The 24523-nt window shown below is 35.8% G+C and overlaps 1 protein-coding gene across 1 annotated transcript in view; it reads left to right on the forward strand.

Moving 5' to 3' along the window:
* Positions 1-3128: 3128 nt before the first annotated feature.
* Positions 3129-24523, forward strand: part of LOC113225591 (fasciculation and elongation protein zeta-2) — a 61995-nt gene continuing 40600 nt past the window's right edge. Inside the window, exon 1 of the mRNA XM_026457928.1 lies at positions 3129-3599. Coding sequence (XP_026313713.1) covers positions 3190-3599 — 410 coding nt within the window. The 5' untranslated portion in view covers positions 3129-3189. The remainder of the gene's footprint in view (positions 3600-24523) is intronic.

Below are 24523 nucleotides of genomic sequence, written 5' to 3' on the forward strand. Positions count from 1 at the left end.
GTGGGTAGTATGTTACTGATAAGAGATGGTTAGTGTGAAGATGATATTGAACGGAAAGCAATAGTCGAAGTCTGGTAAATGGAGCTCTGTTTGCCTTTATGGGTAGCCAAAACGTATCAAGAAACTGGAAACTCACGGTAGGTGCCCTGATGCTGCTACCATATGAAGCAACACTAACTGGTGAAACAGTATTCTTCATTATTTTTCAATACAGTTACTCGAAAACCTGTGCTTTCTATAGGGTGCGAGCAGTGTTTACTTTTCCGCCCGAGCGCAGGAAATGTAACTTTTCTACTAGCCACATAACAAAATTTATTAACAAGAAGTTTTGTAATTGGCTTTGATGTTAGGAATAAATGAATCAATCAAGATTTTATTATTACCGTAATTTTAAAGCAAACAATTTTATTTTTGTGTGAAAATGGTAGGCATATTTACGCCTACTTTATATATATTATTTAGTTTTTGGACTATAAGTATGATTATTATTATTTTCATTTGTGTTAGTGCGTCATGTGTGTTAAATACGTATTATGTTAATTTCTGTTGCGCCCTCAATTAATTATTATCTGATAGTTTTTCCTGTAACCCGAAGATTTCCTGGAAGAGATTGCAGTCTAGGAATAATAAGGTCGCCCACTGTATCTGTTTTTTTTTTATTTAATTTTTTTTGTATTTATCAAGTTTTTAGGTTTTCGCGATTGTTACACATAGGAAATGAAACTATTTTTCCGGATTTTAATTGCTTTTAACTGGTTGAAGACTGTACCACCTCAGTCAACCGTGACCTGTAAAGGACCCGAAACGTCGGTTTGTTTGAAAAAACAAATATACGCGATTTTTTTGTATTGTTACGTATTTGTACCAGTGTGCAATAAAGAGAATATTTGTATTGTATTATTATGGAAAAACTTTAAAGAGTTTTCTCCAAAACCACAAAATTGGGTCACTAGAGTTTTTAGTTTTTATTTAGGATATTAAAACGTATGTACCATGTATCTTTGGGCACGACTCGTTGTAATAATATATTTTCCGTGGCCGCTCTCTGGTCAAACAATGTACTACTCCCCGGTACAAAAATTGTATATTCTCAGGAGTGTTACCACCGTATTACCATATTATTATCACCATATTTAATTTGGTCGCACTCATTTCCCTCAAACCAAAGTAATCAACCTGAATAAGACAAATTTGGAGCTCACCAGCGTAGCTTTCGCTCATTATTTTATTCTTTTGTATTTTAGATTCATCACAGTCACGGACCTTTTATTTTTTTTAAACTACAACAAAATTTCGAGGCATTCTGCGCTCTCCTCTATTATTGTTATAGTCGAGGATTTATGGAAAGGATAATAAAGAAAAGAGGAACTAAGTATGTTTAATTTTTAGTCAACCAAGGCGCTTAAACTGGCAGTGGTTTTTTTTGTACATAATTATGTTCGCTATAACTCCGGATAATTTGTGAACCGATTTTGATGATTCTTTTTTGTTGGAAAGATGTTACCTCAGTGTTGGTTCCATTTAAATTTGAAGAAAATATTCCACCTCTAAGGGTGCCAAACTAGGGGATGAATCCGATTTCGCGCACTTTTCGATAACCAATTTCAATAAAACTTGGCAAATAGATGTACCTAATTCCGCGAATTTTTGAGGTCGGTTTTTTAGTACTCTGTACTGAGATTGTTATTTTAGAAACTAAAAATAAAAGATTTATATAACATGGGATTATAATAAGGCTGCTACAAGACTACCAGTTATCGCCGCGCGTCTATTTCAAGAGCTCAATGTATATGTTGATGTCGAAATGAAAGATGTTACTTGTAGTTTATCACTCTCAGAACAATTGATTCTAAACGCTAACTTTACGTTTTATTAGAGAAACAAACTATTATGTCCTAATTGCGAGTTATGTGGAGTAGTGGAAGAACCATATCACTTGCTACTGGAATGTGTCCGGTACGAGCAACAGAAGGCGGCGTTGATGAGGGACCTGCAGATCAATCGAACATCCACATAATAACTTTACTTGTATACTAAGCTATCCACACACGAAACAGGCAAAAAGACTGTTACTATTTGATGAATCGGCCCTCCAGCAGCGCCGCCGAGACATGTAAGCTATAGTTTAGGATACGTTGGAATTGACATGTACACGCCAGCACATCAAGCTATACATTGACGTATCTTGTTCCGTTGCACTGGAGGCGATTTTAGAACAAAAATGTGTAGTATGATGTGCCGTTGTCCGTACATGTATTGTAACAAAAGTTCCTAAATAAAGATAAAAACTCCGACTACCTGTATACTCTACAGTAGAAATCGCGATCAAAAATGTAAACAAAGGCCATTACACAAAAAAAAAGAATTGTGCAAATTACATAAATCCATCGAATTTCACCAATTGTTTATTTGTTTTACCATTAAGTTGATTAAACCTTTAACGAATCGTTACCTTTTGCAGTTACTATAAAAACATACTATATATCGACTGCATCAGACGCTTGCTATTGAAATCTCGACTACTTTTACACTGCCTCCGTGGTCGAACGGTTACCATGCCGGACTGCCACGCAGAGGTCCCAAATTCGATTCCCGGTCCGGGAGAAATATTTGTATGGCCTATATTTATTTATCTCGTCAGTTTGGGTGTAATTTGTTGTTTGTGTGTCCATAGCACCCGCGGCACAGGGTTTCCCTATTGCGGGGCTATGTTGAACGTGTGCGTTAAAAATAAATACAGGTGACATCTCGCCTGCATGCAGTTATTGCAGTTGATCACAACTGCACACATTAACTAGAGAAGTGCAGTCCCTCTATTGGCAGTCTTAAGTGCATTATTTCATATTATTTATCAGCTCCACTCAATTATCCTGTTATGGTGTACGATTTTAATTTTTACCCGAACTCTAACCTATCTTTGTATAAGTAAGGTGAGAAGAAGAAAAACCATTGATTGAGCAATCAAAACCATACATGAAATGTTTAAATGACATTTATGCGATACGCAGCTTTTTTGTTGTCTTCTAGGTTCACGCCATGTTCGCATAATAAAGTATGGGATGGTGAATCGCTCGTGTATTTAATTTTGCTATAGTATCGTAGACTCGCGAGACGACGACTCAGTGGCCGGGCTGATCGGTAGGGGGAGGCAGTGTTCGCGCGGCAAACGTCGCGGACAGTCGTGTGGTCATGCGAGAAGCGACTGGGAGGATGGCCGAGCTCCAGTTCGAAGCGCCTCTCGCGCAAATCGAAGAAGCTGACGATTGCTTCTCCACTGCGGATTACCCACAAAAAACGATAAATGGCAACGACATCCACCTCAATAACATAAACAATCTCAAACGTGAAATGATCAAAATGAAAATCGATTCCAACAAAATAAACGATAATGACGAACCCAAACCGGTGAAGTGTAAACAGGATAACGTGCAAAATGGAGAAGGTGACAATTTCACGGAGACTTTCTCCGGATCTTTGGAGGATCTGGTAAACACATTCGACGAGAAGATCACGAAGTGCTTTGGAAACTACGAGGAAAGCGTAGAGAAGCTCGCACCGGTTCAAGTTCGCTCGCAGGAAGAAATAATGAACGAGTGCCAGTGAGTATAATAAACATCTAATAAATGTAAACAATAGTATATTAGAGCACATATCGTACCATTCATTGTGTCACTGCTATGTTAGCAATTCTAAAATGCTTCCCTATCTTTGCAAGTTAGGTAAACTTTCTGATATCATAAATGTGCAGTCGAAAGTGTGATAACATTATAATTCGTTTCTAAATAGCGTGTATTTCGGTATCATAATTCTGTGAAGAAAAGCGTCGTAGAAAACTATATAAACAAAAGGGGCGGACTTTGCGCATGGCGTTGGTGGTCACAGGATCGATCCGTGAGTCGAGCAAGGGTGTGCAGGGGGTGCGCTTTGGAGGGAGGCGCCGATGACGCATCGGTCCCCCGTCCTTTTCCTGCGTTGTTTCGATGCCACTACGTTAATACACAAATAAGGCACGCGATTGTAGTTTATACGTACTATTATTTCATTATTTTACCTAACATCCATTTTTGCACGCCCAGCCAGATGTCACCAAATCAATATATATAATAGGTTAACCTATGAAAAATTACAAACGCCTGCTTATGACAGATTGTTTATTCGGCAACCGGTCGGCCTAGTTAACCGCGTTGCGCGATATTGAAATAAAACTGATAAAGCGAGTATGACATGTTAATTTCTTTATGAAAGGTCATTCCTTATATTTTGTTCTTCATACATATAAGCAAAAATATTATAAAAAAAGATACAGTCCGTTTGAATAGTCGTAAAACATCTTTAGATTCCCCATCGCCCCTCGCCACGGTCTCGTACATTTATGTTCTTTCCCAGAGCTTGTCATAAAATAATAGCAAAATTCTCTCACATCTCCCTATTGTTTTGAGGATAAGAAACTTGTTGTTTTGTCGTTCTTTTGTAACGTTATGGGAATTTAACAATACAGTGCTTATTTCTCTTTATTTGTTTTCTTTTACTTTTTTAACGCTCATTAGCTCATTGTGATTAGAAATGAATCATTAGCATTCCTGTGTTCAGTATCTTCTATTAACGAGAAGTCTAAATTTGACAAATAAACAAAACAACATCGTAACAATCTTTTAAATTGCAACTTTAAACTTATATTCCATCCGACTGTAAACTTATATTCATTGCGTTTCAAACATTCTTTTGGAGCCGATCCAGGTGACCCAAATGCCACGATGTCGGAGAAATAACAATTTTAACGAGAACAATTCCTTGGCGAGAGGTGGTCTCGATTTTGAAACCGAATGAATCAAATGGATCATAAAATATTGAATAATGGAAGTCACTGCTGTACAAACTACTTTGTAAACAAAAGAAGAGAGATGCAAAGTTGCACCTGACGGCGCTATTATCGAAGGCAATAATCATTGGTCGAAAAACGACAGGTATTTACATTGATTTAGTCGTGATTCGTCCGCAGGCGTATGCGCAGATGTTAAGGCCAGCTTACCTTAAACAGAATACACCTTTAAGAATATTTAGCGGTCACCACATGGCATTTTATGTAGAACCTTTATAACAATATAGTCATTTCTGCAAATGATGTGCTTGGGAAGCTATACCTAATTGTGTTGCGATTTCTATTGTTTCGTTTGCATTGATATTCTGAATCGCAGTACTAAGTTCCGTTGCGAAGTGGTGGTTACCAATAAAATTAACAGACCGAAATTATCATAATAGTGTTAGGTGCAAATTATATATTGCATTTGATTTAGTTATTTCTTATTTGTGACGATATAATAGTAATCCTAATTAAGATATTTAAAAAATCTATTATGGATCTTATCTTGACTATAGATACTTTCTCCATTTTGCAAACAAGACATTCTATCGATAATTCGTACCGGCAATGATTGTTCTATGTGCTTGATATTCATAGCGAAACTAGCATTAACAGCAGCATGTCCACGGCACACGACACACGTCCGTCTCCCATTCAACTTTTGAATTTTAAACGAAGTGTTATCCAACTCATTTGCAATATTGTCAACGTCGAAAGGTTTAGACAATTTTAATGCATTTTTTTAAGGATTCTTGAGATTGTTGCTTTAGGAATCTGGTTCAGCCTGGAATTTCCAGGCCATTTATTTTCAGCTTCGCAGCTTACCACCGCATTGCATGTGTAAATTAGCCTGTGACCTTACTCGTATGTACTTCGCGTGCGCAAAACTTGGATTTCGTAACCGCAAGTAGCAAGTATCAATTTCTATATACTAAAATTAATAGTGTTATTGTTAATTAAAATCAACTCGCGTGTCAATCTTATCAAATTGGCTAAGCCAAAATGGCCTTTCTTAAAGGCGGCTTTCGAAATATTTTCTTGTGTTATAATTATTCAAATACAGATGTGTATCGTCTGAAGCGATATTTTCTTCGTATGCTAATGTTGTCGAGTGCAGTCAATATCCAAAATACATAAGATGTGAAAAAAATGTGTTAAACATACTTAAATTCTAACCTGAGAACCGTAAAATTCCTTTTGTTAAATCATATCAAAAGGAATTTGTATAATTAGTGAATGATGAATTTAAGAGGCTTTTTAAGCTAATTGGATCTCTAATTACATTACACAGATACAAATTTAACCAAAAAGCTGGAATTCCTTTTTTCTGTTGAATGCCTAAGACGACTCTCAGAACCAAAAGGTCGGCTAAGGGCTCGGGTACCTTAGGGCATCAACTGTATCTATGTCATACCAGTGTATTACGTGGTTTGTGTTGATGTTTTAATCTAGAGCTTACCAAACAATACAGAAGAGTTATTACTAACAAATTATGGGGTTTTTAAATTTGCAAAATGTTCCATTTAGCAAGAGTGTCACAATTTCCAAGTTTATCAGCGCTTCCTCGACGGAAGTGCCCTAGATCCGACGCATTAGCATACTACAGGCAATGTACAGGCAATTTGCATTTGCTGTAGCATAGGGTACCTAAACTAGCAAATATAATGCCACTACTTTCCTTTCGACGACACGTTTTCTTCATTTTACCGTGACACAAGCGACACGCATTGCTTTCTAGTCAAACGTTCAAGTTTGCTAGGGAACGCGCACAGCAATCTGCACTGTTCCAGAAAATGACTTCCACGATCGTTCTTACACACCGTTACTTGAATCTACAATATTGTCGTTGAAAACTATTTTAACACATTGTAAACAAACATAATCAGAATGAGAAAGTAGACATCAGATAACAGTTTTCTTCCTCTTTCATCATCATAATTTCCTGCGTTTGTCATGTCGATAGAATCTTATTCCCATAAAGAAAATCACATCGTTTCCATAAAGCGAAACTTGGTGCTAGACTTCACCCACGTTAAGGGTGAACGACCCGTGATTCGCATCTACCCACATAGTTCATGTATAAATTACCCCTATAATACCGCAAAGGTAAACCATTCGACTTAAAAGTACGTGTAATATAAACAAAATAGTATAGCTTCATTTTGCCTAAAGCGCTGTACCCGATTATAAATATGAGTTACTGCCAAAGGGCAATGCACTTTGATTTCAATCCTTATAAAGCAATTCTTCTATTAGAAAGTCGGTGTTGATTTGTTATTAACACTTGAGCAGGTGGTCTAAGGCTCCAGGCGTTTCCCCACGCATTTTTAAAATTGTTATGATTATACGGTAATATTCACACATTTGCAGCAGTTGCTTTAGAATTATGAATTATTATAATATTTTTGGAGACGCTGTCATAATTTGACGTAATCCATAACAAGTATACGGGCATAGGTAAATTGTAATACACTGGATATTATGATAGTTATTACAGAAGTTTTAGGCGGAATTGGTGACTCGGGCAGGTTTTTAAGGTCGCATTCATCAAACTACATTTATAACCCAAGGTGGCATATCATCAATCACACCAACGAACCGTACTAACAAGAGAAACTCATCCATCTATGAATGTAGACAAATGAATTGGTGCCGTACTGGATTGGAACCTTAACAACGTGGGATATTCAATTAATTAAACATTCGAGTTCTTTTAGTTGTTGTGTTCTTCTACCTGTTGATGCCAAGAGACTAAATAACGAGAGCCAACTAACTACTTACACATTTTAAAATAAAATGGATATCGCTATAAAAAGACTAACTTTGTCCAAGACTTCACACCTTAATAATAATGAACGTTATTTGTGAGATTTTTATTGGGAAATGTATTGCTTTTGAAGTGTGAAATCAATAAAAAGTAATTTTATAATAAAGCTACCCTTGTAATTCGGTGGGAGACCAGTAATAAATGCTACATTTCCTTTGAGCGTTGGATTTATATTGTATTTTAATAAATAATAAATATGTCTCAAAAGTCACATTGACTATATCGTTGTCATTGTCAACGATGTGTTTTGTATACCGAGAAGTTAATTGCGTCGATAAGCAGTAAACTTCGTAGTATCTGTTTACATTATACAGAAATGTATATCTATGTGTAACTAGCCATCATCATAACATTTAAACATTGTAAAGTTTTAGTAGGGTTGTATTTTTGACTTGTCGTGTTCCGCTTTCCGCTGCCGATGGCAAACTACAGACAGTAGTAGTATTTATTTTATTGAATATTATGATGCTTTTAATACTAAGTAGTTATATATTTTTAACCGACTTAAAAAAAGGGGGAGTTTCTCAATTCGGTTGTATTTTTTGTGTGCGTAGGCGATTACTCTAGCATTTGTGAACAGATTTTTTTGTTGGACAGAGGGTACCTCAGTATTTATTGGTCCCGTTTAAATATTCCACCTCTAAGAGTGCCAAACTAGGGGATGAATCCGGTTTAATGAACTTCACTCACTTTCCGTTAACTGATTTTAACAAAACTTGGCAAATAGATGTAAGTCCTCAAGCTAATTAGTTGTTTTTTTTTATAAAAAAGTAATTTTCGGACGTAAATCGCGTATATTTTTGTTCCATTAAACAAAATAACGTTTCGAGCGAAAACAGATTCCATGGTCATGGCTGACAGGTACCATGGGACATGCAAGGGGCCCGAAACGACGAACTAAATTCTTTTCAATAAAAAAAGTTATTTTATTTTGTTAATTATTTGTGAAAACACATTATTATTGATATAAAGATAGTAGATAAAAATAGAGGGTAGATTCGAACCAGCGACTTCGCCATACCGGGGTATCGCTCCCTCACGGAACGTGTCATCAGACCTTACGAATTCGTCTATGTGCCTAAAGAAAGTTAGTAAAAAAAATGGTAACGTCCAAACCATAAACAAATACAGAAGCATAACATTTGCGAATTCCATAACTTAACTTATTTAATTAATTAAATTTTTATTGAATTGATATTCAATTATTTTTTGTGAAATTACTCCACTAGTTTGTTATAATTATTAATACAAAGATCGAACACTCAGAAAAAACACTCAGAAAAAATTCCTTCGATCCGGTCGGATTCGAACAGACGTCTTCTTGCATACCGTGCCAGACGCTATACCAACTAAGCCACGGAACGAATCAACGGACCTCACGAATTTTTCTATGTGCTTGCGTCGTGTCTTTGTATTTGGTCTTTCAACAACTAAAAAGTCGAGTTCTGAGTGTTTTTTCTGAGTGTTCGATCTTTGTATTAATAATTAACTTATTTAGTAATTTAGAACACTAAAACAACATTTCCAGCAATCACCCATATCAACCATGAATGATCACAAAAAATACGAGGAGTGGGCAATTTCACGGTCGAGTAGAGAGTGCAATGACCAATAAAAGTAAATAACGATCGTTAGTGATTTTGAATACAATCCCTTAGTCACTTGCTAATGAATTGGTAATTTGCCACAATACTGCCAACTGAACCGTATGATTTTAAAGGTAAATTGTCGCTAATAAAGCGGAATTGACAACTCCATTGGTTAAGCCTGGTCAATTTACAAAGACGAGGCCATAATGGTTATAAATGTGCCCTAGATTTGATATTAATTGATTAAATGAGTACTGATGTTCGTGTTTATTGCCTAGAAGAATAAATTGCATCAAGAAACCAACACTAATTTACGCTCTAAACGACTAGCAATATACAATAACGCCTTGGAGTTTATACAACCTCAAATGGCTTTGGTTGATTTCGCATAATAGTGAAAGTGTTGTATCAATCACTTTGGAAAAAATGTACAGTAAAATTGACGATGTACACTGCTTACGTACGGCGTCAAAACACGATTCCTTTTCACGATAGAAAAAAAACACGACCTCACCTCGAAATTTTACAAAAAAACCGCTGTATTCAATAGGTAGTATTACAGCAATGATTTTTATTTAAATCAATTGAACCAAATAGAACACGTATAAGTAGACGATATAGTTTTCAAATATCTGTAATTTCGTTTGTAAAAAACTAAATTCAGAAATAAAGCTGAGGTAGTATGGCCTATTAACACGTAACGTGCTATTTTTAATGCGAAGGAATTCATCAGTGACAATGCAAAGTACGTAAATATCTACGCGTATTATTAAAATGCAGCATTCACGCCTGGCTTATGACACATCCTGGCCATGTGTCGCGATTTCCTTGAATTCGCCAACATGATACGCCCAATATGCGCAACCGCAGTGCTTTTCATTTATTAGTTTCTTACCTATTTCTGCTGTCAAGCAGTAATGTGAGCATTACTGGGTTCTGGTTTTGAAGGGTAAGGGTGCTGGTGAATTACAGGCACGTGGAACTTCTCATCTTATGTCTCAGGGTGACGGGAATAGTGGCAGGGCCCCTCAGATTAAGTCTGACATAATTGGCAATTTGTGGGATGTTGTTTCGCTATAGGGTCACCCCTCAAAACTTTCATTTGTATCATTCAGTGACATCATTCTTTTCAGATATAATTAATAATACTAGATAATACTTCCTTCTCAAATCCCGGAATTATTAGATTGTGGCATTTATTCTTTATTTTTATTGTGTAACTAGCAATTACTATACTAAGGGTGTATCTAGAAGAAAATATTCGTAATTGTAAAAAAGAAATATAACTATTTTAACCGATTTAAAAAAGGAGGTTCTCAATTTGACTGTATTTTTTTGTATGTTACGCGATTACTCAGACATTTATGAATTTCAATGGTTTTTGTTTGTTGAAAAGGAGTTACCTCAGTTGTAGTCCATTCAAATTTTAGGAGAATAATCCACTTACAAGGGTGGAAAATTACGGGATGAGTCCGTTTTATTATATTTCACCCACTTTCTGTTAACCGATTTCCATAAAACTTGGCAAATGAGTAGACACAATTCCACAAACTAAAAAAAGTAATAAAATTGGCTCATTTCAGTACACAGAGAATTATTTGAAGTTTAGGTTTCCGATCTCTGATAAAGTTACGTGCGAGTGTCTACTAAAAACAAGATTTTATTGAATCAGAAGTACTTTGTGGGAATGTTACTTATATACCACACGTTGTCAGCCTCTTTGAGAAAGCAAACATGGCTGTCCATGAAAGTTATGTTAATTATAATTTAGCAACATTCTCACCACATTTATTTTCGTCTCTCGTCTCGCGTTGCACCGAACACACGTTTCATCTCCGCGCTGACCTTCCGTCGATTTTAAATAGGTTGCTGGTTGCCACATGTAGGCGTTTTCATATTTGCATTTCTCCAAGTCCCCTTCTGAGAGCGCATTGTGTATGGAGATTGGTGGACTTTATGCAAATTATGTCTACGGTACTGTTACTAGCAGGTTGTTCTCATTATGTCACCACTGACGGATTATGTGCCCGTCTTTATTTCCTCGTAAATTTACCTATTCTTAAACCATACTAGATACGGTACTACGGAAGAAAAAACAATGGAAGTGCTTTAAGCCTCGATTACCATCGGTATCGACGTCGCCAAGACGCACATAAAGAAATGATAAACTACGAAATTTTGACAATGATTGGTCATAGTTTCTAATTCAAAAAGATGTAACAAATTCTTTTAATATAATTTAAACTTTACTCAGTCGCTATAACGTTGAAAGTTCAATACCTTAAGTGCTGCCATCTTGCGATCAGTAGCTGGACTACGACGAACGATTAACATCTGAATCAGAAAAAACAGAAAATAGAAATTTTGTTTAAAATAAGACTTACCGATGATATGAAATACTAGTACGGGTATTTCATATCATTGGTATCGTCGGTACGGCACAATAAGGCGATTTTTCTGCGGTTTTAAAGAATTTGCGCGAAAGAATAACACAATCATACAAAGCGAAAATGGCGGACTAATGACGGACGAAGGTCTGTCGAGACCGAATGTTGGCACGCGTCAGACGCTAACTAACCACTTCTACTGTATTATTGTTCTGTGTACGGTACGATGTTTACGCTCAAATAAAAGTACGTCTCCGTAAAGAAGATTGATTACTCTAACAGGAAATTCACCATAGACAATTGTAATTACGACGTTACATTAATTCAAATTACCGTAACAATTGACAATATTTACTTCAAATACAATTAAGCATAGACGCAAGGCCTGTTATCTTACATTACATTTTCAACAACTGTACCTACTATTATTATTTGAAGCCATTACGACGACGGACACTTAGTGCGTCCTGTCCTTAGAGGATGGATGATTGATCTTGAGTTGATGGCAGAGGCATATTTTGGTTTTGTCTGCATTCGATTCGCCGTTTCAGGCCCGTTAGTTAACTAGTGCAGTAAGTAACTAACGAGCAACTGTATGCTGTTCCATAACGGCTTAATAAACCACAACGAATGCAAAGCTCTAGATTACCTATCTTATACGTATTTACCTTGCGTGAAGATCACAGTTAGAAGCAGGGTTCGAAATTACCAAGATATTACTTTTTTGATAACTAACGTGATAATTATCTGATATATATCCGATTATTATCCATGCTGATATTTTTTTTATAATATCAAGTGACGGGATGAACAAGTCGTGCGTCCAAAACAGTTGCAGTGCCACTCAGAGCTTTAAATCGCAAAGATCTGAGGGGCACTGCCGCTGCGCCCGTCACCCTGAGACATAAGCTGACAACTCACATGTGCCTGTAATGTCACCAGCACCCTTACTTTTCTAAACCGGAACACAGTAATGCTGACATTACTGTTTGGCGGCAAAAATAGGTGGATTCATAGTTTTGTCTAAAAATGATAAACAGTGAGAAAACTAAAAATATACAAATAAAAATCTTTTAGTAAAACGATTTGGTTGTGACTCCTTTTTGAGGTTTCTCCGATTAATTTTATAAATATTATTATATAATATTATAATATTTATGTAAGTATATTTATCAACATAATTGTCGTAAAAACTATCAAAGATAATTATAATTTCGAACCCTACAAAGAAGTATCACTGTTTTTCGTAAATGTGTTGTAGTAAGGAAGTATACAGACGATTTACTTAAGTGTTTGGGTTTTACAGAGCTAACAATTTCGGAGAAGGCTTGTAAAGTGAGTAATCAGTAGTGTGCCAGCACTTTTGTGTACATTGCTACGGTATCGTTATCGTTATCGCGATAAGCCACAAGGCCTGGAGCTTGAAACTTCTTTAAAAAGCCTAAATTGTTAAGTGCCATTGACCAGCAAGTAGGTACAGTGCCACTAAAACGATTGCTTTATGTCTATTGATTAGCGTGCTCCGTAGTTGCTGATTGCCTCAGAATGTTTACAAATATTTCACACTTTAGATTATTTTTGCAGTCTACACGTCATACCATCTGGAATTGTTTGGATGACTCCATGGACGAGTGAACTAAATTAATGCCCGTCATAAATGAGTAATGGTATCGCAGAAGATACTGGTAATTGGAAGTGATTTATTTTTTATTACGATGCGGTGTTTCCTGTAACTTCGTTCGTTACTGAATATTTATTTATTTTTGACGCAAATAAGGTTCAGTTGCCGTTCACAAATCATATACCGTCACTTAAAACTAATACAACACTAAAACACTCCAGCACCATCCTTATTATATGATTTTTTATACCTTTGTCTTTGAAATGAAAGTATTTTTCCGGATTTAAGTCGCTTATATTTGTTTTCAAAACGTTTCGGACAACGTTTAAGTAACCTTTCGGACACGAAACGTTGGTTTGTTTCATAAAACAAATATACGCAATTTAAATCCGGAAAATGTTTCATTTCCTATGTGTAATAATCGCGAAAACGTAAGAACTTTTGTCTTTGGTTTTCTTTTTCTTCTTGTGATCTTTTTGATGACATTCTACCGTTTTTTCACCAAAATAAATATTAATAATAATAACGCACAGAATATTTACAGTCTTTTGTAGGAATAAATAAATAAATTCAGTTAAATAAACTTTTTCAAAATAACATATAATATCTAGAAAACTTTTGTGGAAAACAAATACTGAAAAAAAGAAAGCATATATACTGTTCGCCACATACGTTACATACCTTTTTTTTTATATACTTTTGACTTATATTTTTGATATTCATTGTTTTCTGTGCTTTGTGAGTGTTCTAACGTTATTGTCGAAATTATGCAATTTTCGTAAAGATAAGAGTTTCCCTCCACCGCTGCCTGCTGCCTATTCCTTGCTCTTCTAAAAAAAAAACAAAAATAAATTGCATCTTAAAACTTACGTAGTTCCTGCACATACGAAACAATGGATGATTCTAAGTTATGTATATAAGTTGTTGTACCTGAATTAAGTTTAATCAAGAAGTTTTAATTAAAATATACTTTTCATGTATTCCCCTAAACACACATAACCTTGTGTAAGCGGGCTTTCAAGGACGTGCAATGTCGCGGTCTCTTCCGTACGTTGGGAACTCTCCCCTGCCACTCCTTTTGAGACTACTACGCATGTTCTTAAAGCATTCCCACTGCATAAAAGACTCAAGATACCATCTTTAAGATTTATGAGAGAACACCTGGGATCCATCTCGCTTTGTGTGATGATGTTGCCGCGTTATCTTCAACACGTATGCGTGGTCACGGTCAGGTGGTGCCTTTTTACGATGATTTAAATATATAGATACTCGTGGACAAAAGTGAGCTTGCGTTTAGACTGCAGACAATGTTAAAAGGTCTCTAACATGAATTGTACTCATAACCGTATCACTATAGCTTTTTCTCGTGTAAAGGCTTTGTAAACAATGAGTAAACGTGCAAAAATCTTGAACTTGCATTTCTCACTACGCGACGCGCGCTCGCGCCTTACGAGTCTTGCATTCGTTGCTTGTTTATGCCGCACACGTCTTTAAAAGACCGCTTTGAGAACGTCGTCGGCTTCTATATAAAGTGACTTTGCTAATCCTGTCTTAACTGGAAATAGACTCATGTTTCTTGGCTGGGTCGAGATTCGAGAGCAATGTCAATTGAAATTTTCAGAGGAGATAGTTTACAACATTTTCTTTACGCTGGTTCGGTTTAACAGGTAAAGAAGATAAACTATAATATCTTACGACCCTAGACTTATAAAGCCCAATAACTTCCTCATAAAGCGATCATTGGATCAAATTGCGTAACAGATTACATAGTGATAAATGTTGATATATCGATCTCGTGAAGCCACGATGACTTCAAAAGGTCAACGTAACATAATATAAATGAAAGTACTTCTGCCGATGATCACCGCTCGGAGAGAGACGCACTTATTATTTTTTAATTCACTAAACTGCAGGAAGTATACGAGATGTAGCGCTGATGAGATCAAAGGGCGCGTAATCACAAGTTATGCCAGAATTAGCAATACCCGTTCGTTATTTCCCTCTGAGATTTGATTCACTCCGATTACCTCACTCTGTGTAATAAGACGAACATTGCTTTACAGTTCTTGAAATGTTCAATCAAATAGTGACACACAAACGACGTTTGTCAAAGGAGCCATGACGTAAATCCCTTTACAACCTACTAACAATCTATAACTCAACGCGCTTTGTTTTATTCATTTTGTAAACGTCCACATAACTCCAGGACACACCGAAGAAAGCACTGCTCGGTCAAACTGGATCGTACGTTCTCCGGGAGACCGGTCTGACCGGCGCAAATCCTGGCCTTACGCTAACCATAATCGCGATTACTTGTTATAGGCCCGTTTACTGTATGGCACTAAACTAAGTGCTGTATTGGTACCATATATAGACGCATGAGAACATAAAAGTCAGTGGCGTAGCATAATCACGTAATCTGTTTACGAAATAGGTCACAAAAGGTACCTATGTTTCTTTAGCAACTTTGGACGTTTTTAATGTACTTTGTTATATTTCTTACAAACCTTGAAACTTGTCATAATTTTCCTTTTCAATCCATTTCAAAGCACTCCTGTCTGACCGTCGTGTAAGCTTTTTGTGAAATTTTATTGATTATCCAAGGAATGATTGCTAAGTTTTTATCTTTCGTACGTTACAGACTTGTATTTCTTACCTTTTCATATTTGAATTGAAAAAAATGTGTTGACTCCAGGTTCCATTTAGTTCAATTGAAAAAAGCAATCCCTAGACTTTCTTGCTCGTTCTTCACAGGGAAGTCAGCACAGTGAAAGAGCAGTAGCTTAAAAATAACGTTTTCAAGTGCAAATTTATTTTACCTATGGAAAAAATAATTATTTCACTTTGACTTCGAATGATGTACATACAATGAACAAATAAAACTGTAAGGCGTTCATGGAACCGGCTATTAATCGTGAGGAGTGGATAGTACGTACGACAACAAAACTGGTGGGAATAATTGGACAGAACCGACAGAACTAGTGGGAATAGAGAGAGGCATCGACAACAGCCTGGCTCTTAAATAGGATGATAACGATTTATTACCTTTCGAATCTCAGTCTTACCCTAAATTGATTTTGATACTCCAATTCGATTAGTTACTTGACCCAAAACTTTTACTTTAACGGTTTCTAATCTAGGCGATAATCTTGTACCAGAAAGCCCATTTTATATGGAAATGTCGTATTAAAACCCGGTACGTAAATAGCTCGGTAGTTAAACAAGCAATAACTTGAAAGTTTAAACATAAAAGTCTGTACTTTACTCGCTGTTAAAATCTCTAGATTAGTATCTCTAATTCTACGTTAGTAATAAAATGGATCATTTACTTAAACCGACTTAGCTTGTTTGAATGTCCCTTAATAAATTCTGGACTATGGTTTGCAGTTTTGTGATTCTACTATCTGCCGGTGACGACGTTGCGTCTTCAAATTAGCAAGTCAAAAGCAAAGTACCGTTTATCGTAACATAGCACGTGTACGTAAATAACAAATAGTTACTTACGAATTTATTTGTTCGTTACATATCGTGTTCGACTTCCGCTGTAGGTTTCCCTTAGAATAAATAATAATAATAATAAGTTTGTTTTTAACCGACTTCAAAATAGGAGGAGGTTTCAAGGAGGTGTCAACTATATGTTTTTTCTTTTTTTTGTATGTTTGTTACGCGATAACGGCATTTGTGAAGCGATTTTCAAGATTCTTTTTTTGTAGAAAAGAAGGTACCCCCAGTAGTGGCTACATTTAAATTTCGAGAAAATATTCCACCTCTAAGGCCTAGGGGATGAATGACTTTTGAGGTCGGTTTTTTTTTACTCTGTACTGAGATTATACTCCACAAAATACATATTACAGCTAGGAACAGTTTACACGTTGAGTAAATAAATTTGTGGGAGACAGATGCCTATACTAAGGATAAAATGTGCGTTGGCCACGAAGTTCCCACCTCTCAAAAATAACAAGTTAAAGAAATCTTTACATAAGGTATTTGTAAAATTATTAGCATCCACGAACGATATTGTCAAGCTTCTCAATCTGTACAACCCTACGAAATTTAGTTCTTGGGTTCAGCAATAATGCCCCTGTAAATATAAAGATGCTAATTACACAACTGCCGCGTTGTTCGTTTCATCCAACGCGAAAGATATCGATCATTTAAATTTTTATTGAATTTATATTAAATTATTTAATTAATTACTCCACCGGTTTGTTTTCATTTTTATCAAAATTAAGTTATGTACACATTCGTGATCACGAAAAAAAACGCTATCTACCTGACTTTTTGTAGAAATCTATCTCAATAGTTGTTGTGTACACAATAAGCAAAAGGCACAATCGACATCAATAATCAACACTCTTATCATAGGATTTTACTTAATAATGTACAGTAGCGTGCCGCTATTATGTGGTTCAATTACAATAAATACTTCATAAGTAACACAAAACACGCAGTGACTATAAATTATGCTCTTTAGTTTCATTACACGTTTAAGTTTGTTATGCCCTTTATTATACAGTTATAAGAATTTTTTCACCTCACTAGCTCGGAAAGGCTTCCTTTGTCATTAGAAATCTGCGCGCCAAAGAGTTTTTTGCACGCTAGCTTGGAAAATGTTTTTGAAATTCAAACTTAACGATGTACCTACTGTGGTACACCTAACTTTTCCTGTCGATGAAAAAAAAAGATAATGACATGCTAAACTACGCGATTGTCGTACATTACATAAATAATATAAATCCGTTGGTATATTTTATTCTTATTATTGTTGACATTAAATCGACAAGGATAATTAATTGTGTTTATTAAATCATTATAATTCGTCGAGGAACTAAAATAATTCAATAATCCCTTAAACACACAAAACAAACGTACAAGCAAGAATAAAAATTGATGAGGTGTAAATTCACGACGCATCCGAAGATTAACTTTTTCTTTTATTTGAAAAAAAAAAAGATGTTTTAAAGTTCAGCTGTTTTTCTTTCATCTACCATTTTCCTCGCTATAGTGACGTGAAAAGTGCGTGTTTCGCTCGGCAGCAAAATTGTTTTGCGTCACGTGCTTTGAAATCCTCGCTACGCTCAAGATTCTATTTTTGAACCATTCAATCTTAGCCCTTCGCTTGCTCAGGTTTCAATGCAAGCACTCACGTCAAACAACAGCTTTGCGGCCTTGCATAACAAATAACTATTTTACTCAGTTTATAAGAGAAAATTTATTTATTTATTTGTTTATTTTTAAATTTATTTGTTTTTTATACAAGAACAATTTCTGTATAAAATATGTCATGTATTTAACATAAATAAACAAGTTAATAACAACAATATATTTTATGTTTTTATGTTTTTCAAACTCAGACTCAAACTCATGTAATGTTTATTTAACAGGTAAGCAAATTACACTTGAAATCGTCATATTAATTAAACTCTCCTGCTCATTCGTAAGGCAGCGTCCCCTGAGAAGAATGAGCAAGAAATTCTTTAAGGGTTGGTCGTTGTTAAAACACATTTATCTTTTACTATATTCATCAAATCAAACCTCTACTACCTACAAGATCGAGACTATCTACGAGAGCTAAACGCGGCACTTCCACGGGTTTTTGTCATCCAAGTACATAGAAGGGCGTTCCCACTATGTCGTCACGTTTTATTATCGTTGGACGACTGTCGTGTCTAGCCTGTTCCCATATCACGATTATCTGTTGTGGACGATTTTTTATCGTTGAACGACTGTCGTTCCCACTAGATCGTGACGACAATAGGAGCGGCGACAATCTGTCGTCACGTTTTATCGTGACTTTTTTTATCGTCTGACGACTGTCGTTCTAGTTGTTCCCACTGTGACGACAGTTTGTCGTTGTAATGATAAAAAATCGTGAACGACAGTTAATCGTGTCCTGCTATATGTGAACAACTTCATTTAAATATACAAGCTACGACACTGTAAACTGCACGACATTCTGTCGTCACGACATAGTGGGAACGCTCCCGAAGCTGTATAACAAACCTTAAATGTAAAGTTTTTGTCTCACTATAATTTTTAATCTCGTAAGTGGCTAATTTTGAATATTAACCGGAATCTTATTATAGAAGCGTTTTACATTGCCCCCGAAATTAATTTATGACTTTGTGAAGACGACTATCAAGAACAAGTAGTTTATTTTTATTCCTCGTACAATGTTATGTCTGTCATTAGAAAATGACTATTCTTCTTGACATAATTAACATTTTTATAAATGCACTGTGACACTAGTGTAAGAATGTTCATTTCTTTAAACTTTTCTCTCAAAGACAGACAAAGATTCAGAAAAACCTTGGATATTTTTAAACTCGTTTAGAAATCTCCGAATTTTAAAAATTCTGCACGTGCCTTTCTTTCTTCCGAGAGTATAAATACTAGATACTCTCATTTCGAAAAACGAGTTTAAAAAAATAATGTTCAAATACTGCGGAAAAGAAAATGCTCCGTGTCGACCGACTCACAACAGGTATTACAGCAGCAGTTGCAGTAATTGCGACAGCACATCACGTGCATAAAGCCTCCCAAGTGCACGTGTCTGCAGCTTTGCACGCATTGATTACGCACATGCTAATTGTATTTAAACAATCACTCATAGAATTTCTACTGCTGGTAAGGTTCGTGGTTTTTAACCGACTTTAAAAAAGGAGCAAATTTCTCAATTCGTCTGTATTTTTTGTGTGTATGTGACACGACTTTTGTGAAACGATTTAGATTCTTTTTTTGTCGGAAAGGGTTTACTCGTCGTCGTGGTCCTATTAAAATTTGAAGAACATATTTTACCTCTAAGATTGGCAAATCAAGGGATGAATCCGGTTTTGTTGAATTTCACCCACTTCCGTTAACCGATTTCAATAAAACTTGGCACATACGAATGAAAACAGCGAAAACGGTCAAGTAAACTTATGTAAACTCAAGTAAAGTTATAATTATTTATTTATTTAGTTACAATTAGAACTGTAAAAAAATTACGTCTGTCGACATCACATAGTTACTAGATTTTCTTGAGCAATTAGATCATTGCTTCAGCTAATCAGGATCGTGAACGGAAAAAGTACTTCCACGAGCACTTGCCACGTTCCCGATTCAAAGTATTGCATTATATCCCGGCAAATAAATACTTCGTACATACTTTAGGGCCAACGCATTTCCTCCAGAGTACGTGAATATTTCCTATTAGCAAGTATAATTAAAACTTCCTTAATACGCACACACGCAATACTTATTTACACTTATTGTCATAAAAAAGATGAAACTCCGTACAAATTAACAAAAAGAACGTGCCGGAAAAACTTTTGGAACATAAGATATTTTTTGTAGCAGTAAAGTTCGTTCAGCGAAGTACCTACTGCCACTCTGTCACCTTACCTATTTCGGCTGTTAAGCAGTAATGTAAGGTTTGAAAGGGTAAAGGTGCTGGTACACACTTATGTCTCAGGGTGACGGGGGCAGTGGGAGTGTCCCTCAGATGTTTGCGATTTAAAGCTCTGAGTGGCATTGCAACTGTTATCAGGCGTGTCGCTTTCCACCAAGCGCACGCCTAGTTCGTCTCGTCACCTGGGACCTTAAAAAACTTATTGATATTTAATACGGCACTGATGCCATTATTTTTTTAGTTTCATGTAGAGACCAACGTATGAGACCAAAGTACTTTCTGACATTTTATACGTTAGCTAATTTGCGTTCAAGTGAGTGCCGCTTCAGTGGTGCGTAACGCTTTCGAACTGCCATTAGGTTGATAGCATCGTCTACACCTTTTTACCTTTTGCTGGATTGTTTTTTGCTATAACACATTTCAACCATCTTATTGTTATTCCTCATTCGTTGAGGCAAAAATCTGGCGGCTGGTTTATTGATTCAAACCTACTTCTTTCTAACTACTGATTACTTTACCATATTAAACAAACTAGTTTGTAACCGACGTCAAAAAACGAGGAGGTACTTAAGTATGCCTCTTATTCTATTCTTGTTAAATATACGTTTAATACTTACCTTTTTTATAAAATAAACCGGGTTTGTAGCATCTGAACCCGGGGTCGGTTTAAAGATGCAACGGAACCCGAATAGGCCCGAATGCGAGTATTGTGTGATCCCGGGACCGGTTGCTTGTTAAAAGTAATTAAATATGATTCGCATTCAGTCCCGGGTTCAGTTGCACCTCGAGAGATGACATTAAATTTGTATCGTCTGAACCTGAATTCATTTTCGATAGATGTTGGTACATTTTGTTGCTTTAAGGGGTGATGAGCTGATGAAGTAATTTTAGCGAATAGGAGGCGATACAGCGTTCCAAATCTTCGCTTCATTATTTAAGTGTATACAATACACAATTACGCAATATAATTTTCTTTTAAATCATGCGTAAAACCACCATACAACTTGTTCCAAATCCAACGGTTTCTAGACAATAGGTAATTTGGGAGTTTTGAGTTACTCGTATGTATGTAAAATCGTACATTAAAACATATTTCGAACATTAATCGGTTGCCTTAACAAAAATATTTCATCGGATTAGTGTTCGGAAACAAGCTCATCTCCCCTTAAATCAACAAAATGTACCAATATCTATTGAAAATTAATTCGGACTCGACGATACAAATTTAATGTCTTCTCTCGAGGTGCAGCTGAACCCGGGACTGGATGCGAATCAAATTAAATTATTTTTGGTAAACAACCGGTCCCGGGATCACACGATACTCACATTTGGCTCATTCAGTTTACGTTGCAACTTTAAAACGACCCCGGGTTCAGATGCCACAAACCCAAAAAACCGACCTCTAAAGTCTGTTTATTCGCTCTTGTTGCGTCGGTTATTGTTTCTTCAACGATAACTAAAATACATATGCAAGTCTTCGTCAAAATAAATCATATCAGCTCAAACACAATATAGCTGCTATCTGTTGATCTGCGTCGTAACATTTTATTTTTAACCGACTTGAAAAAAAAGGAGAAGGTTCTGAGCTCGACTGTATTCTCTTTCGAACTTCAGAAATAGTGATGTACCACCACCTGACACCTGGCAGCAAACGTATTAATTTACTAATCATAACAATGTGCACATTGTTATTTTCCATCAATCATCGACATTTAATTTAATATTTATATTAAATTATTATGATGTATAAATTAACTTTATGTTATGGAAAGTATGGCAGCTGAAGGTTCGTAAACAACGTTAGAGAAAGTCTTATAACATGACATACATGTCTTACAAATACCTATACTGCTCGTATAAGATAGGTTAACTGCCCCGACGTTACTTTCCCTGCACCAATAAATGGTTTAACAAGCTCGTTAATTCAACGATGACTATTTATCCCTTTGATTGATGCGATTTGACCATTGAATACGCTGTAGTGAAATAAACACGTATTAACATGCACACTGAAATGTCTTTCATGGGATTTCTTACCATACTATTTTTGTATAGCGCTGTCTCTCTTTTTAACCGTCTTTTAAAAAGCAGGAGGTGCTCAATTCGACTGAATTTATTTTTATTTCTTTTTGTGCGTATGTTATGCGATTACTCCGACATAATTATATGCGATAATTCCAATAACTTTTTTATAAAAGGTCCCCTTTTTCCAACAAAAAAAGAATCATCAAAATCGGTTCACAAATTCGGAGTTATCATATAAGGCTGGAGTTATCGCTTAACATACATAAAAAAAGCAGTCGAATGGAGAACCTCCTCCTTTTTTTCAAAGTCGGTTAAAAATAATTATTAGTTTAAACATGGCGGCGGCGCCACAAAAATCTGAGCACGTTAAACCGTGCACCACGATTAAAGATCACTTGTTTGAGCATTGAGCACGAACGCATACACATATTACACTGTACGTTGAAACACAGAGTAAAACAAATTTCGTAATGCTTTCTTTTTTTTTTGTATGGTTGTAACCGAGTTGCTTTTTAGAGACTTAATTGGACTTGAGTTATGTTATGGTTCATTTATTCAAAAAGTGTAGTAATGAATCAGATAAAAAAATCAAATAGCTGAACAATAACAGTACAAATTAACAGTCGCAATAAGACTACCCTTATGAAGACATAATCTAGTCATCGTCTAGTTATTTTTAGAAAGGATTGTTTTATCGAGACCTAGGTCACAAAACGTTTGTGTAATTTTGAGTCAAGTAGGTATCTTAGATTATGAATTACAACACTATTGTAACAGCAGTGCGATATGTTCATAATGTTAAGTACGTCATTCATAATTATGTGTTGAATTGTTTTTTTATAATGTCTACAAATATGTAATCATTTTCCAACCCCCACGTAAAAAGAATTATAAGTTTAAAACCTTTGTCTGTGTATGTGTCTGTGGTATCGTATGACGTAACGACGTTTTCAGGTGTAAAAAATTTACCTATGGAATAAATGATTGTTTGACTTTGACTTTAGGTCCCAAACGAGTGGACTGATTTTAAAGAGGTTTTTTTTGTGATCGTATCACAAAGGAATGATATTATCTCTGCGGATTCGATTCATTTCATAATTTTATTACTTCCATGTAGTACTTAGCATTAATGCAACAAAACCTAAATCGAAATTGGATTGATAGATTTTTGAAATGTCGAATAAGCAGGATTTCTTATGAATTTCTTTTTTTCAAAGAAATATAGTAGTTGTTTGAAAGGGAGAAGGCGCGCGCCATTTTGAAAAAAAAATTCAGTGGTTTTTTTTACGCAAATATTTTGAGACAGTCGTTAAAACCTAAAACATGCTCCCCTGAAACATTTTTCGGCATTTGCAATCCGCAAAAGAGGTATCACTCACGATCACTTCTGCAATATTTTCATTTCGTTAAATTCTTAAACAATAGCCTGAAATCACCTCCAGATCTAGTCGGCACGTTGAGCACGCGAATGCAGAAACAATACCATGATATCACAAACACACCGGTCATCGCCCCGGTATCGCTAACTGTATCCACACCGTATATATATAACACAAGTCTCATGCCATTTCCTTTTCACTACTGATAACCGTATACAGTGTGTACCATAATAAGAGTATATAACGTGCGGTATATGTCCGATAATGACATCAATAGAATTTTATTAACACGGAGTCCTTGCAATAAGACTTCGAACCACTGTCGACGCGAATCGCACGTCTTTTTCGCATTTCTATGTCTACATATAAGAGTGGTCTTTTTCGCTTTGTATCGATGGCATACACAATAATGCTTGCCGTCGTGGTGAAAAAAATTTCCAATCA

This window comes from Hyposmocoma kahamanoa, unplaced genomic scaffold (assembly GCF_003589595.1).
Source record: "Hyposmocoma kahamanoa isolate Upper Pololo Valley unplaced genomic scaffold, ASM358959v1 168, whole genome shotgun sequence".
In the NCBI taxonomy this organism is placed as follows: Eukaryota; Metazoa; Arthropoda; class Insecta; order Lepidoptera; family Cosmopterigidae; genus Hyposmocoma; species Hyposmocoma kahamanoa.